The 16,887-nt window shown below is 44.7% G+C and overlaps 1 protein-coding gene and 1 pseudogene across 4 annotated transcripts in view; both read left to right on the forward strand.

Moving 5' to 3' along the window:
- Positions 1-231: 231 nt before the first annotated feature.
- The window catches only part of KCNMB3 (potassium calcium-activated channel subfamily M regulatory beta subunit 3), a 30,872-nt gene continuing 14,216 nt past the window's right edge, over positions 232-16,887 (forward strand). For 2 of the 4 annotated variants that reach the window (XM_007972041.3, XM_007972043.3), the window contains exons 1-2: positions 232-713; positions 15,294-15,485. In XM_007972041.3, coding sequence (XP_007970232.3) covers positions 652-713; positions 15,294-15,485 — 254 coding nt within the window. In that variant the 5' untranslated portion in view covers positions 232-651. Of the gene's footprint in view, positions 714-6,912; positions 7,022-11,497; positions 15,193-15,293; positions 15,486-16,887 lie in introns of those variants that run through there. The other 2 variants (XM_007972042.3, XM_007972044.3) reach the window with 2 other exon arrangements.
- Positions 4,735-6,950, forward strand: LOC103221214 (leucine-rich repeat flightless-interacting protein 1 pseudogene; annotated as a pseudogene).

The raw sequence follows: 16,887 nt of genomic DNA on the forward strand, positions 1-16,887 counted from the left end.
TGAGATAGTTTTAATGGCGAGTTATTTTATGGCCCTGTATCGTGAAAAATTGGGAAATCACATATGGTTTAAAAGCGAATTCTCTTAATTGGAACATGCCATTATCATAACTAGAAAACCCATTATTTCAGCTTGCACTCTAACAGACAATACGTGGAAAAGGAAACGCGGCCAGGGCAAAACATTTCCTCTTCTTATAAACCTTGAACTGAGTATGTCCCTCACCAATTATAGAGTGTCCCTTGGGCCTTAGAACTTTCCACAAGCGTTGGGGTCTCTATGGCGATGCTCCCGGCTGCCGAAGCGGAAACACAGGTGATAAGGTGGCGGCAAGCACAGGGTAAAGAGAGAGAAGGAGCTTTGGCTGCAGCAAACCACGCAGGTCCTTCTTGATCGTCTAGAACTGACGGCTCCGCCTTGCCAGGAGTCTGCAGAACCACGCGGCCGGCCTCCCCGGAGTTACCCCCTCTCCAGGAAGGCGCGGCAGGCGGCAGCGCCGGAGGCTCGGGGCTTCTCATGGCTGCAGCCGCGCTGGGGGCTGGGGGCTCCCGCTGGGACTCGGCTTCCGTGGATGCCTAAGCTTCACCTTTCCCGCGCCCGCAGGGGCATGACTCAGGTGAAAGGAGGTCATTTCCTCAGGCCCCTGGCCTCATGCAGCCCTTCAGCATCCCCGTGCAAATCACACTCCAGGGCAGCCGGAGGCGCCAGGGGAGGTAAGTTACCTCCAGAAGCTCGGCCGGTAGTGGGAATCGGGCTGAATAAGCAATTGGAAGAAGAGGGGACATCTCGAGCTTGGGGAGTGAGTGTTTCCTTGTTCTCTGAGGATGCCCACTTGCCATGCCTCCCAGGGTACCCTGGAGGCTTCCCCAGCAGCACTCACATCATGGGGCTGCAGCCTTTCCTGTTGGCTCTGTCCTCCAGGTTGCCAGGTCTTGGAGACTGGAGACCTTTGAAACTCACCTGTGGCTCCCCAGCCCTAGATCATAGCCTAGCCCATAGTTGGTGCTCAATAATTGTATCTTGGTTGAATGAGGAATGAAGAAATTACACCAGCATTCGGTCCCATTGGTGAAGCCTTAGAGTCACAGCCCTTGGATTCAAACCCAGCTCACCACTTAATCAGCCATATGATTGGGCAAGTCACTTAACTTCTGTTGCCTCATCTCCTTATCTGTGAAATGCAGATAGTAAGAGCCCCTGCGTGCCTCAGCACAGTATACCACATCCTCTCTAAACTATACTGTTATACCACGTATATGCTCTACACCTCTCTAAACTCTAGCCTTTTAGCTATTGTTATTACCCACCCTACTCTTCTCCTTAAACGGGAAAGTGAGAGATTATCTTCAGGACCCATTTTCTCCCCAGTGAAATGCAAAGCAGAGGAGCTGAAAGCCTCTAGTGAGCTGTACCCCTTTTGCCTGCCCCAGGATTGGGGCATGGGGCAGTCAACGTGGGAACCAAAATGGAGAGAAGAGTGATGCCTGAGGGTGTTGAACAAATGGGATATTAAAATCTTTTGGGCTGGGCGCGGTGGCTCACACCTGTAATCTCAGCACTTTGGGAGGCCGAGGTGAGTGGATCACCTGAGGTCAGGAGTTTGAGACCAGCCTGGCCAACATGGTGAAACCCCATCTCTACTAAAAATACAAAAATTAACTGGGCATGGTGGTGGCACTCCTGTAATCCCAGCTACTCAGGAGGCTGAGGCTGGAGAATTGCTTGAACCCGGGAGGCAGAGGTTGCAGTGGGCAGAGATCGTGCCATTGTACTCCAGCCTGGGTGACAAGAGCCAAACTCTGTCTCAAACAAACAAGCAAAAATTTTTTGGGAGGGGTACATTTCACAGCCAGGTTCACTCACTGTCCGGAAATATGCATGATTTATTATTGGCTCTAGTGGAGTAGGGAGCTGAGAATTGGAAAACATTAAAGATGGTAATGGTCATCATGTTACTCCCATTATCATTAAACTGCACTCAGGGGTGTTTGAGAGACTGCATGAGGAGAGTGAGACACAGGAGTTTGGATAGGATGGGGGTTCAGGGAGGAAGGACCAGGCAGACTACAGAGGAAAGAAAGGCGTTCTTCTCTGCTAGACCTGAACCAATTCTTTTGTGAACAGACAATTAAAATGAATCACTGTATGGCAAAAGATCAAATGACAAACATGCAAGCAAATAAGTTTTAGTGTCCCATTCGTCACACAATTAACTAGATATAAAGGCAGTTGTGTTGTCATCAAAGCAACCTAGTATATCCCATTTTCATTTCTGAAATGCACAACTGAATTATTGCTATTTCCTCTTGCTGAACTTGATGAACTATGTTGACTTAACCTTATTTGCTGTTTCAAAATAAGTTGTTAAATAATGTTGTAATTAAAAAATAGAAGAGTAAAAATAATTACCAAGGGTCTCCTCTGTAACCAAAACAAATTACAGGGAAATACTAATATAATGTACTTCATGTTTAGAAATTCATTTCACATACATCAGTGAAATGAATGTTAGATGAATTACGAAGTTTTGATGAACCACAGCATCTTTCTAAGGAATACTTCTTGCACAAGTTTCAGTGCTGGAGGGAGAGGCTGCTGGCTTCTGTGGGGATCACACCCAGGTGAGTGTGTTCAGGCTGTTTGTAATTGAGTTTGCCTCAGGCTAAGCCAGAAGCTGCCTGTAGCTATGTGTCCTGCTTGGGCTGGGTGGGAAAGTCAGTCCTACCTGCAGTGAAGAAACAGAAAGTGGTAGATATTGCCTTGATTATGAATAAAACAGCTCAAGGTAATATACTGGTTAGAAGTGGACATGTATTACTGGCAGAAAAAGGAATCAATATGCTTTTTATCCATCTTCTGACTAGAAAGCAAACTAAATCATACCTAAGTGCTTTGAGGTCCTCGAATGAAAGATGCTTGTAACTACAACAAAGTTAATTACAAGGCTGTTCATGGTCTGAGAAAACTGGAAACAATCTAATAATATTCAATAATAAGGAAAGGGTTAAGGAAAATGGCATATCTAATTAATGGAACATTATGTAGCCAATAGGATTACAAAGAATTGTTAATGACATGTGAAAGTGCTTATTATGTTAAGTGAAAAAGATAAGATTAACAAAAAGAATCTCAAATCATATCTAATGTGATCCATTCTGTTTAAAATAATATAGGCGGGGTGCGGTGGATTATGCCTATAATCCCAGCACTTTGGGAGGCCGAGGCAGGTGGATCATTTGAAGTCAGGATTTCGAGACCAGCCTGGCCAACACGGTGAAACCCCATTTCTACTAAAAATAAAATAATTAGCTGGGCGTGGTAGCAGGCACCTGCAATCCCAGCTACTCGGGAGGCTGAGGCAGGAGCATTGCTTGAACCCGGGAAGCAGAGGTTGTAGTGAGCTGAGGTCACGCCACTGCACTCCAGCGTAGATGACAGATGAGACTCCATCTCAAAAAAAAAAAAAAAAAAACCAGAAAACAAAACAAAACAAAAAAACCCAGAAAACAAAAACCTAATATAGAGCATGAGGTGATTAACACAGCAACCAAGTGCACAATACTTACCTTTAAGTGTTAGAACTGTGGGTGAGTTTTTGTTCTCTTCTCTATGGTTTTTGGATTTTTCAAGTTTCATACAATGAGCATATAAAAATATATTACTTTCATGAATCATTTGATATTTGTTGAGGAATTCTTTGTGGCTAAGTTTGTAGTCAGGTCTCATAAATGTTCCATACATGCTTGAGAATAATATATATTCTATAGGAGTCAGTGTTCTATATTTATCATTTAGATAAAACTTGTTAATTGATTTACTTAAATCTATTACCCTACTGATTTGTTCAGGTCGAGCTATCTAAATTACTGAGGGAATGTATAAAAGTACCTCATAATCTGATAGTGGATTTTGTCTCTTTCTTGTAGTTTGATCAGTGAAACAATGCTATTAAGGTACATACAAATTAGCATTGTTGTATCTTCCGTGTGAATTGAACCTTTGATCAGTGTTAAAACCCTGATACTTAAATTTCTAGTAAAGCTTTTAATTCTTAACATTCATGTTTGCTTTCTGTTAACATTTTGCCCATAAATTTCACCCTTTATGTATCTGTGTTTTAGATGTATCTTTTGTAAAAACATACATATAGTCCTCCATTTACAGTGGGATTACATCCTGAAAAATCCGTCATAAGTTGAAAATACTGGAAGTTGAAAACTTAAGAGAATTATCTATTTACCCTCATGATTGTGTGGCAGACTGGGAACTGTGGCTGGCTGCCACTGCCCAGCATCTCAAGAGAGTAGGGTACTGCATATCGCTAGTCCAGGAAATAATGCAAATTCAAAATTTGAGGTTCAGTTTCTACTGAATGCCTATTGCTTTCCCACCACAGTAAAATAAAAAAATTGCAAGTGGAGGGCGGGGCGGGGCGGGTCATGGGGCAGGCGGAGGCACCCAAGCTCGGCTTCCCCGGTGCCCTTCCACCCCCGGCCGGCTCAGCCCGCGGCCACCTGCGCCCCGCCTCTGCTGGCCGATTCCGAGCCCGAGCCCAGTCTCGCGAGCCCCTCCCCGGCAGGCTGGCCCCTGGCCCCGGAAGCGCGAGCGTTCACTTCGCGGCCAGTGGCCCCGTCTCCGCGGACAGAGCGCGCGCCCCCAGTCCCGGCCCGCGAGGGGCTCCCGGCGAGGTCCCCGAAAGTTTCCCGCTGGCTGGAGCTGGCCGAGCCCAGCAGGATGACCAGCCCCGCAGCCGCGCAGAGCCAGGAGATCGACTGTTTGAGACCGGAAGCGCAGAGGCTGGCGGAGGCCCGGCTCCGGCAACACTGGCGGCCCGGGCGGAGGCTCGTGAGATCCGCATGAAGGAGCTGTAGCGGCAGCAGAAGGAGGTAGAAGAGGGACCAGAAAAAGATTTTACTGAGAAGGGGTCTGGTAACATGCCAGGCCTGTCTGCAGCCACGCTGGCCTCTCTGGTTGGGAGTTCCTCGCGGAGAGGCAGCTGGAGACACCTCCATCTCCACCCACACTAAGGCCTCCATCAGGGAAATAAAGAACTCTCTAGCAGAAGTTGAAGAGAAATATAAGAAGGCCATGGTTTCCAATGCTCAGCTAGACAATGAAAAGACAAACTTCATGTACCGGGTTGATACCTTGAAAGATACGTTGCTGGAGCTTGAAGAACAGCTGACTGAATCTAGGCAGCAGTACAAAGAGAAAAAGAATTTGAAAGGGAAAAACATGCCCACAGTATACTGCAATTTCAGTTTGCTGAAGTCAAGGAGGCCCTGAAGCAAAGAGAGGAAATGCTCAGGAAACATGGAATAATCCGAAATTCAGAAATAACTACCAATGGAGGGACTTCCGACACTCTCAATAATGTTGGATACCAAAGTCTTACCAAGATGACGAAAGAAGGGTTAAATGCCCTCAAGTCGACAGGGGATGGGACCCTAGGAAGAGCCAGTGAAGTGGAGGTGAAAAATGAAATCGTGGCGAATGTGGGGAAAAGAGAAATCTTGCACAATACTGAGAAAGAATAACACACAGAGGACATAGTGAAGGACTGTGTGGACATAGAGGTATTCCCTGCTGGTGAGAATATCGAGGACCAGAAATCCTCTGAAGACACTGCACCATTCCTAGGAACCTTAGCAGGAGCTACCTATGAGGAACAGGTTCAAAGCCAAATTCTTGAGAGCGTTTCTCTCCCTGAAAACACAGCACAGGTTGAGTCAAATGAGGTCATGTGTGCACCAGATGACGGGACCAGAACTCCCCTTGAGCCATCGAACTGTTGGAGTGACTTAGATGGTGGGAGCCACAGAGAGAATGTGGGAAAGTCAATGATGACTCAGGTTGGAGAGCAGGCAGGCACAGTGGCCTCGTGCCCTTTAAAGCATAGTGATGACACAGTTTATCATGATGACAGATGTACGGTAGAGGTCCCCCAGAGTTAGAGACAAGCACAGGGCATAGTTTAGATAAAGAATTCACCAACCAGGAAGTAGCTGAGCCCAAGGAGTTTCCAGTGCATAGTACAGAAGTAGGTAGGGATCACAACGAAGAAGAGGGTGAAGAAACAGAATTAAGGGATGAGAAACCAATCAAGACAGAAGTTCCTGGTTCTCCAGCAGGAACTGAGAGCAATGGTCAGGAAGCGACAGATCCAAGTACAGTAGACACTCAAAGTAAACCCTTAGATATGAAAGAGTCCGACAAAGAAAAGACTGACCAAAAGGGAGACGCATTGGACTCATCGCAGAAGACAAAGAACAAGAGAAAGAAAAACAAGAAGAAAAAATCCCCAGTACCCGTAGAAATCCTTAAAGAATACAGATTTAAATGAAATTAAGGAAGAGCAGGTAAAGTCTACTGACAAAGTCAGCAGTGGAAGCCCAAAATGAGGTGACTGAAAATCCAAAATAGAAAATTGCAGCAGAAAGCAGTGAAAATGTTGATTGTCCAGATAATCCTAAAATTAAGTTGGACGAAAACTTGACCAAGAAGGCGATGATGTAAAAGCTGCAGCTGAGGAGGTACTAGCTGATGGAGACACATTAGATTTTGAGGATGTCACAGTTCAATCATCAGGCCCGAGGGCTGGTGGTGAAGAATCAGATGAAAGTGTTGCAAAAGATAATGCCAAAATAGATGGTGCCACTCAAAGCAGTCCTGTAGAACTGGAGAGCGAAGATACAGATTGCTGCACCCTGCCCAAAAATGAAAGTCCCTCACAGGACATTAGTGATGCCTGTGAAGCAGAAAGTACAGGGAGGTGTGGGAAGTCAGAACATCCAAGTCAGACCGTCAGGAAAGCTTTAGACAGCAATAGCCTAGAAAACGATGACTTGGCACCAGGAGGAGAGCCGGGGAACTTCAATCCAGAAAGCAGAAAAGATACCAGAGGAGGGAATGAGAAGGGCAAAGGCAAAGAAGACCGTACCATCTCCTAAGCTGAGGCAGGTGGCAGGCATGGTGCACAGGAAGTCTGAGCGTGAGGGGCTCTTTTCTCTCCACTGCCAATGTAAGTAGAATGTTCTAAATTCACAGAGGTGCACTGTATGCCAATTACCAGGTGATCTACTGCTTTAAGTTATAGACTGTTACTTGTAGATTTCCATGTAATCATCGAAGTTATCACCCAGATTAGAAAGACATATTTGTTACCAGTGTGCGTTCTAATTGAGAGTATTCCAGTAGTATCAAACAATAATGTCTACTGTTTATAGTCCACTTAATAAAAATAGAAGCATTTACCATTTGCCTTAGGCTGATAGGAATGTGGATATTCTTGACCAAATATATCAGCATCTAAGTGAAATGACCAAACAGCATTCTTAGATTTCTGTATTATGAATATAATTGATATTTAATGTCTTTTTCACATATGTGTACTTTCATATTTGATTTTAAAATGCACATTATAACTTGTAAGGTATTTTATTTAAAGGAGATAGCCAAATAGCAAATAGGTCACTGAATAAGATTTGCACCTTAGAACAATAATCATTTTAAGGATAACAAGTAAACGTCTGAAAGCACGAGGGACTTTATTTGCCTTCACCCTCATATAAGTCTTTGATCTTGAACCAATGCTTTTGGATCTCATTGTTGATGACACCTGAATTTACTTTGTAGGAGATTTTAACTTCATGCTGATGATGTATCAAATTCATTTTATACAAAGATTTGAAGATTTTTTCTGGAAGTGCTATATGTCAAATTACATTTCCTACTGCAGTATTTGAGTGGGGACAGTAATTTTTTAAATGTTTTTAGCTGGGCATGGTGGCTCACACCTGTAATGTCAGCACGTTGGGAGGCTGAGGTGGGTGGATCACCTGAAGTCAGGAGTTTGAGGCCAGCCTGGCCAACATGGTGAAACCCTGTCTCCACTAAAAATACCAAAAATTGGCCATGCGTGCTGGTGGGCGCCTGTAATCCCAGCCACTCCGGAGGCTGAGGCACGCTTGAACCCATGAGACGGAGATTGCAGTCAGCTGAGACCGAGCCATTGTACTCCAGCCTGGACAACAAGAGCGAAACTCTAAAACACACACACAAACACACACAAAACAATGTTTTCACGCCTGTAACCCTAGCACATTGGGAAGCCAAGGTGGGAGGATCGCTTGAGGCCAGGAGTTCAAGGCTGCAGTGAGCTATGATTGCACCACTGTACTCTAGCCTGGGAGATAGAATGAGACCCTGTCTCTAAAAAAAAAAAAAAAAAATTTGAACCTTAAAATTACTTCTCTTTGTTTGAATTTCTAATCATCATTCACAAGAGCAGTAAAAAAAGGTTACTTGTTCTTGTGCAAACTACTAATTAGACTATAGTAGGATATTTTAAAGAGCTGAATCACTTTTGGTATTTTGGTATAAATATTTTCATTTGTTATTTCCCAGTATATTCTTATTGGAAAATTCTTGTTTTGATCTGCCTGAAGAAAATATGTTTTCTATATAAAGACACATTTAAAAAATAATTGTAAAGTTAGATATAATTGGAAAATATAAAATCACAAAGGAATGTACCTTATGAATGTTGTTGACATTTTATGAAATTATGGGGATTCATATTACTGTTACAAGACAGAATTGAATGCAAAAAGACCAAAACCTCAATAAAATGAGGAAAATGTGTAATGTAATTGAAATAAAAACATTTTATAATTGTAAAAAAAAAAAAAATTGCAAGTGGAACCATCTTAAGTTGGGGGACCACCTATATGTATTTAAATCTAGTCTGATAATCTTTATATTTGAAAAAAATTTTTTTGGAGACAGGGTCTCACCTGTCACGAAGGCTGGAGTACGGTGGCACAATCATAGTGTGTCTGAAATTGGTGGGTTCTCGGTCTCGTTGACTTCAAGAATGAAGCCGCAGACCTTCGTGGTGAGTGTTACAGTTCTTAAAGATGGTGTGTCCGGATTTTGTTCCTTCTGATGTTCAGACATGTTCAGAGTTTCTTCCTTCTCGTGGGCTCATAGTCTCACTGGCTTCAGGAGTGAAGCTGCAGACCTTCCTAGTGAGTGTTACAGCTCTTAAGGTGGTTTGTCTGGAGTTACTCATCCCTCCCAGTGGGTTCGCAGTCTTACTGGCCTCAGGAGTAAAACTATAGACCTTTGCGGTGTTACAGCTAATAAAGGCAGTGCGGACCCACAGTGAGCAGCAGCAACATTTATTGCAAAGAGCAAAAGGACAAATCTTCCACGGCAGAGAAGGAGACTCCAGCAGATTGCCAGGGCTAGCTTGGGCGGCCTGCTTTTATTCCCTGATCTGACCCCACCCACATTCTGCTGATTGGTCCATTTTACAGAAAGCTGATTGGTCGGTTTTATACAGAGCTGATTGGTCCATTTTGACAGAGTGTTGATTGGTGCGTTTACAATCCCTGAGCTAGACACAGAGTGCTGATTGGTGCATTTATAATCCTTTAGCTAGACATAAAAGTGCTCCAAGTCCCCAACACATTAGCTAGACACAGAGCACTGATTGGTGCATTTACAAACCTTGAGCTAGACACGGAGTGCTGATTGGTATGTTTACAAACCTTGAGCTAGACACAGATTGCTGATTGGTGCATTTACAATCCTTTAGCTAGACACAAAAGTTCTCCACCTCCCCACTAGATTAGCTAGACACAGAGCACTCACTGGTGTGTTTATAAACCTTGAGCTAGACACAGAGTGCTGATTGGTGCATATACAATCCTCTAGCTAGACATAAAAGTTCTTCAAGTACCCACCCAGGTGACTTTGCCTAGTGGATCCCGTGCCAGGACCATGGGCAGAGTCACCCGCTAGTCCTGCTCCACACGACTGCACTCTTCAGCCCTTGGGCAGTGGATGGGATGGGGCACCACAGAGCAGGGGATGGCGCCCGTGGGAGAGGCTCCCTAGCACTGGAACCCACTGCCTGGGGATTCAGGCATGGTGAGCTGCAGGTCCTGAACCCTGCCCCACCAGGAGGTGGTTGAGGCCCGGTGAGAATTGGAGCGCAGCAGGCAGGCAGTGCTGGGGGACCCGGCGCCCCCTCCGCAGCTGCTGGCCCGGGTCCTAAGCCCCTCACTGCCCGTGGCCAGTGGCCCTGGCCAGCTGCAACCAGTGTGAGGCCTCCTGAGCCTGCACCAACCTGGAACTTGTGCCAACCTGGAACTCGTGCTGGCCAGGAGCGCTTGGCAGCCCCAGTTCCCGCCCACGCCTCTCCCTCCGCACCTCCGCACAAGCAGAGGAAGCTGGCTCGGGCCTCCACCAGCCCAGAGAGGGGCTCCCACAGTGCAGCAGCGGGCTGAAGGATTCCTCATGCTTGGGCAGAGTGAACGTCCTGGCCTGAGGAGGTGCTGAGAGCGAGCAAGGGCTGCTAGCACATTGTCACCTCTTAACAGCTTACTGCAGCTTCAAACACCTGGGCTCAAGGAATCCTCCTGGCTCAGCCTCCTGAATAGCTAGGACTATAAGTGTGCTGCTACAACTGGATGGTGTTTTAACTTTTATTGTGTAGAGACAGGGTCTCGCTATGTTGCCCAGGCTGGTCCCGAACTCCTGGGTTCAAGTGATCCTCTGTTCAAGTGATCCTCCCACCTTGGTTTCCCAAAGTGTTAGGACTATAGGCATGAGCCACCACAGCCAGCCCTAATCTATATCTTTTAACTGGATCATTTACTCCATTTAGTTTTATAGTAATTACTGATATACTGATGCAATAACATTATTCTATCATGTTATTTTGTGCTATTTGTCCTGACTTTTTCATGAGTTTTCCCCTCTTCTTTATGGCCTTCTTTTGGATTGATTTCTTCCCCTTCCCTTCTTTGTCTCTCTACTAGTTTGGAATTTCTGGAGTGTCACCTAAAAGAGTAGAGAAAGGTGATATTTCTATTTAGCATGCGTATTTGAACTTTTCAACATGAAATTAATGTCTTTATCTTTCCCCATGGAAAAATTACCACTGTTACCCCCTCTAAATTATATCCTCTTATCATGTATTCATCTTTTCTTTTAACCTCACAAGACATAATATTAATAGGATAATTACAATTATTATTACTTTATAGAATTAATATCTTTTTTTTTTTCCTTTGAGATGAAGTCTTACTCTGTTGCCCAGGCTGGAGGGCAGTGGCACGATCTCAGCTCACTGCAACATCCACCTCCTGGGTTCAAGTAATTCTCCCACCTTAGCCTCCCGAGTAGCTGGGATTACAGGTGCCCGTTACTACACCTGGCTAATTTTTGTGTTTTCAGTAGAGACAGGGCTTTGCCATGTTGGCCAGGCTCATCTCAAACCCCTGGCCTCAGGTGATCCACCTGCTTCAGCCTCTGAAAGTGCTGGGATTATAGGCGTGAGCCACCACGCCTGGCTGTTGTGTGTTTTATGATTTTTAAATGAGTGGATATACTCCTTGGACATTTATATACTTTTTTTTTTTTTTTTTTTTTTTTTTTTTTGAGACAGAGTCTCGCTCTTTTGCTAGGCTGGAGTGCAGTGGCGCGATCTTGGCTCACTGCAACCTCTGACTCCTTGTTTAAGTGATTCTCCTGCTGCAGCAGCTAGAATTACAGGCACATGCCACCACACCCAGCTAATTTTTTGTATTTTTAGTAGAGATGGGGTTTCTCACCATGTGGGCCAGGATGGTCTCAATCTCCTGATCTCATGATTTGCCCACCTCGGCCTCCAAAAGTGCTGGGATTACAGGCGTGAGCCATTGCACCTGGATTATAGAATTCTTTTAAGGCCTAAGTTAAAGGTGTGTGCCTACAGAGAACATATGTATTTAAATTTGCCAGTTTGCAGAGGGCACTATGTACTTAAACAACATTACACGAAATTCTTAGTTTGAGATTGTTGTATTACCCAGGTAGTACGAATTCAGGCTGTAAACTCCCTTGAGGATCACCTTGAGGATTATCTAAAATTTCAGGGGAGATTGTAGTTTTCCTCCCTTAGTCAGTGTTAAGGTTTGAGAAAGGCATTTTCCTTGCCATTTCCTATGGAGTAGTGCAGTGGGAGTTAAGGGGGAGGGGCTATTTCCAGTTCAACCTGACACTGACTTTTAAGTCCTTTGGGGTTCCAGCTCTAGTTGGATGGTATATTAAACTGCATACCTTGGATAGACCCTGGACATTGTCTCCTGTCCCCGTGACCCTAAAAACGGTGAAACAAAAGCTCAAGTTCACCAAGTTTCGCAAATGCCCTCAAGTTAAAACTTTACTTCTGTCCCCCTTCCTCTCTGGGTTCCTGCTTTCACATAGTTTTGTCTTTTGAGTATTTCCAAATCTTTTTAAGCTTTGGCCAGAAGTTTTAGTTGTCTGTAGTTACAGTGGGTGTCTAGTGTACCATACCACTGAAACAGAAGCCTGGTACTTTTACAATAATAAAAACATGTCTATGTGGGTTTTTTTTTTTTAAATTTGTAATTTATTTATTTACTTTTTTTTTTGAGATGGAGTCTCATTCTGTCGCCCAGGCTGGATGGAATGCAGTGGCACGATCTTGGCTTGCTGCAACCTCGGCCTCCCGGGTTCAAGCGATTTTCCTGCCTCAGCCTCCCGAGTAGCTGGGATTACAGGCACATGCCACCATGACTGGCTAAACTTTGTATTTTTGGTAGAGACAGGGTTTCACCATTTGGTCAGGCTGGTCTCAAACTCCTGAGCTCAGGTGATCTGCCCACCTTGGCCTCCCAAAGTGCTGGGATTACAAGCGTGAGCCACTGCGGCCGGCCAAACATATCTGTTTTAATTTTTTATGATTATTTTATATTATCCCTTCCCTACACATGAAATAACTTCTTTCCAAGTGACTTATGAGGTTGTCAACTTTTCATAAAGCCTTGGAACAAAGTGGGCAGAAAAATTATAAATAAAAAGTCTTGTCTAGGATACTACAGGTCTTATTCCTAAATTAGAATCAGGTTATGCCAGTTTTTTATAACATACCATTTATAATTGGGTATGTTAAAGAATGTATTAGAAATCCCATAACAACCTCATTATAAGCCTCTTTACCCATGGATTCCAAGGATATCTTACAATAAATCTCTGGGATACCTTATGCTACAGAGCTACTAAAGTCCAGCTTTAGAGCACAAGGGAAATGCAGGATATCGGGTCCTGGAAACTACAAAAACCATCAAACTCTGCTTTAGGGCTAAAACTTTCTTCAATCAATCTGTCATATTTATTGATAAACTAGAAAATGTGGCCAGGTGCAGTGGCTCACGCCTGTAATCCCAACAGTTTGGGAGGCCGAGATGGGTGGATCACGAGGTCAGGAGATCGAGACCATCCTGGCTAACAGTTAAAACCCGTCTCTACTAAAAATACAAAAATTAGCTCCACGTGGTGGTGCGTGCCTGCAATCACAGCTGCTTGGGAGGCCAAGGCAGGAGAATCGCTTGCACCTGGGAGACGGAGGTTGCAGTGAACCGAGATCACGCCACTGCACTCCAACCTGGACGACAGAGCGAGACTCCATCTCAAAAAAAAAGTGCAGGTTCAAATTTCATTAAATTTTTTTCCATGCGCCTTCTCTGCTGGTAGGATGATAGAGGATGAGTAAAATATCAAAGACAACTAAAATTTCCTAAACTAGATCCTCAGCTCCTAAAGAAGTATTAACGATGGAGTGCTGCCATCTTCTGAGGTTGGTGCTTCCCGGTATAGGCTCTTGAAACATTCTGGACTGTCTGACATTCCTCTTACTCGCTTTAGAACCGAAAGATGTTGCTGGGGGAAAAGGCAGCTAGGGAGAGGGAAGGGGAAAGATGTGGGATAGGCATAAACTTTGCTTTTGGGAAAAAAAAACCCAGTAATTTCCTTGATGGAGTTTGTGCTTGGCTTTAAAATGTAGAAAGCTTTTAGGAAGCTTGATGGAGCCTGTGCTTCTACCATTAGTGCTGCATTTGTTTGGCTTAAGATTTCATTAACCTTCTTAAAATAGAGATACTTCTGGAACTCAAGTGGCTACTGAGCAGGGAATGGCAAATCAGTGACACTATAGGAAGTGGAGGGATTGTGGCAAACTAGAGAACACATCTTCCACAGGGGCAGCCACTGCTCGGCTGGGCCCGCTGTTCATCTGCAGGGACGTGCATCTTGAGATTATTTCCAAAGTCGGGACTCAGCATTTTTATGAGAAATGTCATGATTTTTAAGGTCTTAACAAGTTATCCCACATTAAAAAATAATAATAAGCCGGGCTGGGCGCAGTGGCTCCCGCCTGTAATCCCAACAGTTTGGGAGGCTGAGGTGGGTGGATCATGAGGTCAGGCGTTCGAGGCCATTATGGCCAACATGGTGAAACCCTGTCTCTACTTAACACACAACAATTAGCTGGGCGTGGTGGCGGGAGCCTGTAATCCCAGCTACTTGGGAGGCGAGGCAGGAGGATTGCTTGAACCTGGGAGGTGGAGGAGGTTGCCGTGAGCAGAGATCATGCCCAGCTTGGGCAACAGTGCGAGGCTCCATCTCAAACACACACACACACACACACACACACACACACAAATGACAGAGAAGGCCAAACAAAGCACATCTGTGGACCGGATGCCTCCATGCCCACCGGTTTGCGACCTTTGTGTTGGGCTCTTCTGTTCACCAGACACCCTGCCCTGCGAGAATGTATCTCATCCTCTGCTGGAGCAGGTTTGCAGGCACAGCGAAGAGAGGGAGAGAAGAAATGCAGGGACACTTATGCAGAACCATGAGTGGCCAGAGAGGAGAAGGAGGGTGAGTGGAGCAAAGAAGCCATGACATCTTCATAATTCTGAGTGGACTGGGCAGTGGCCAGAAATCCTGGTGGTGGATATGCTGCCTTTCCAACAGGTGAATATGAAAGAACAAGTCAAGCCCTGTTCAGGATCCTGTTAATTCCAAATGTGAACTTTTTGAGTCATTCTTTCCATGTGGAATTCAAAGGAGAATGTAAAAAGAATTTCAGGAGGAAAGTGCAATATCCCTGAAAGGTAACAAAGTTCATAACACTTATTTACATACAACATTCTCTAGTCATTGATTAAATAGATCTCTACAGACTTGCATGAGGCAACATTCCTTAGTCTTATTTGCCACAATATATTTAAAAATACTTGCTTACACATCACTTTAGCTTATTTAGATGGACTTGTCACCAAGCTCTGAACTGGGATTTCATTGTGTTGCGTTCATCCTGCTCACAAGACACAGGTGGGCAGCAAATGAGATTATCCCTCCATTCCCCATGGATTGGAAATGTTGCCACTTGTTTATGAGCCCACTGCAGTATCTCCTTCTCCCTTTTCCCAAAGGACAGCCTTTCCTGCCTCAGGGAAGAAGAGAGAGACAGACTACAGTGATGGAGACCCACTGGATGTGCACAAGAGGCTGTCGTCCAGTGCTGGAGAGGACCGAGCCATGCTGCTGGGGTTTGCCATGATGGGCTTCTCAGTCCTAATGTTCTTCTTGCTTGGAACAACCATTCTAAAGCCTTTTATGCTCAGGTAAGAAACAGAGGAAGGAAATCTAGAGTTTCCAATTCAGATAAGATCCAGGCACAACGGTAAAGGAGGAGAGGCTGGCTTTGTTTTCTCAATCTGTGACTCTCTGACATGGTCTAGAAAAAGAAAAACGGAATTCCTCTTCCTCTCTCAGTGCTGGGGGCAGCTGGGTGTGGCGGAAGAGGTAGTGAGAAGGTCAAAGATATTCCCCTGCACTGCCTCCTCCATTCTCATAATCTATATATACCTCCAAACACGTAATCCACAAATTATAGTTTATTCATTTAGGTCATAAATCCTCCCCTTAAAATGTTGGTATTCCAGGAGAGAGTTAAACCTTGTATGCAAGCAAAATAAAAGTTTTTTGAGTCTGATTTTTTGAGTTTGACAGTGTCTACCTGGCACATAGTAGTTGCTCAATACTTATTCGTTTCCTTCGTTTTCTTTTAATTAGGTTCTTTATTCAGTGCATTAGTGATACAGTTGACCCTTGAACAACATGGGTTTGAACTTCGAGAATTCACTTATAAATGAATTTTCTTCTGTGCGTGCCACCCCGAGACAGTAAGACCAATCCCTCCTCTTTCTCCTCCTCCTCAGCCTACTCAACATGAAGAGGACAAGGAGAGGAGCTTTATGATGATCCACTTCCATTTAGTGAACAGTAAACATGTTTTCTCTTCCTTATGATTTTTTTTCTTCAACTTTTATTTTAAGTTCTGGGGAACATGTGCAGAATGTGCAGGTTTGTTATAAAGGTAAACGTGTGCCATGGTGGTTTGCAGCACATATCAACCCATCACCTGGGTATTAAGCCCAGCATGCGTTAGCTATTCTTCCTGATGCTCTCCCTCCCCCTGCCTACTGAGAGGCCCCAGTATGTGTAGCTCCCCGCTATGTGTCCATGTGTTCTTATCATTCAGTTCCCACTAAGTGAGAACATTCAGTGTTCGGTTCTCTGTTTCTGCATTAGTTTGCTGAGAATAATGGCTTCCAGCTTCATTTCATACATGTCCCCGCAAATGACATGATCTTGTTCTTCCTTATGATTTTCTTTTTTCTGAGACAGAGTCTTGCTCTGTTGCCCGGCTGGAGTGCAGTGGCACGATCTTGGCTCACTGCAACTTCTGCCTCTTGAGTTCAAGCAATTCTCCTGCCTCAGCCTCCTGAGTAGCTGGGACTGCAGGCACCTGCCACCACACCCACTGATTTTTGTATTTTTAGTAGAGATGGGGTTTCATCATGTTGGCCAGGCTGGTCTCGAACTCCTGACCTTGTGATCTGCCTGCCTCGGCCTCCCAAAGTGCCGGGATTACAGGCGTGAGCCACCATGCCTGGCCATGATTTTCTTAATAACATTTTCTTTTCTCTAGCTTATTTATTTATTTTTTTTTTAGAGAAGGGG

Source organism: Chlorocebus sabaeus, chromosome 15 (genome assembly GCF_047675955.1).
Source record: "Chlorocebus sabaeus isolate Y175 chromosome 15, mChlSab1.0.hap1, whole genome shotgun sequence".
NCBI classification, from domain to species: domain Eukaryota; kingdom Metazoa; phylum Chordata; class Mammalia; order Primates; family Cercopithecidae; genus Chlorocebus; species Chlorocebus sabaeus.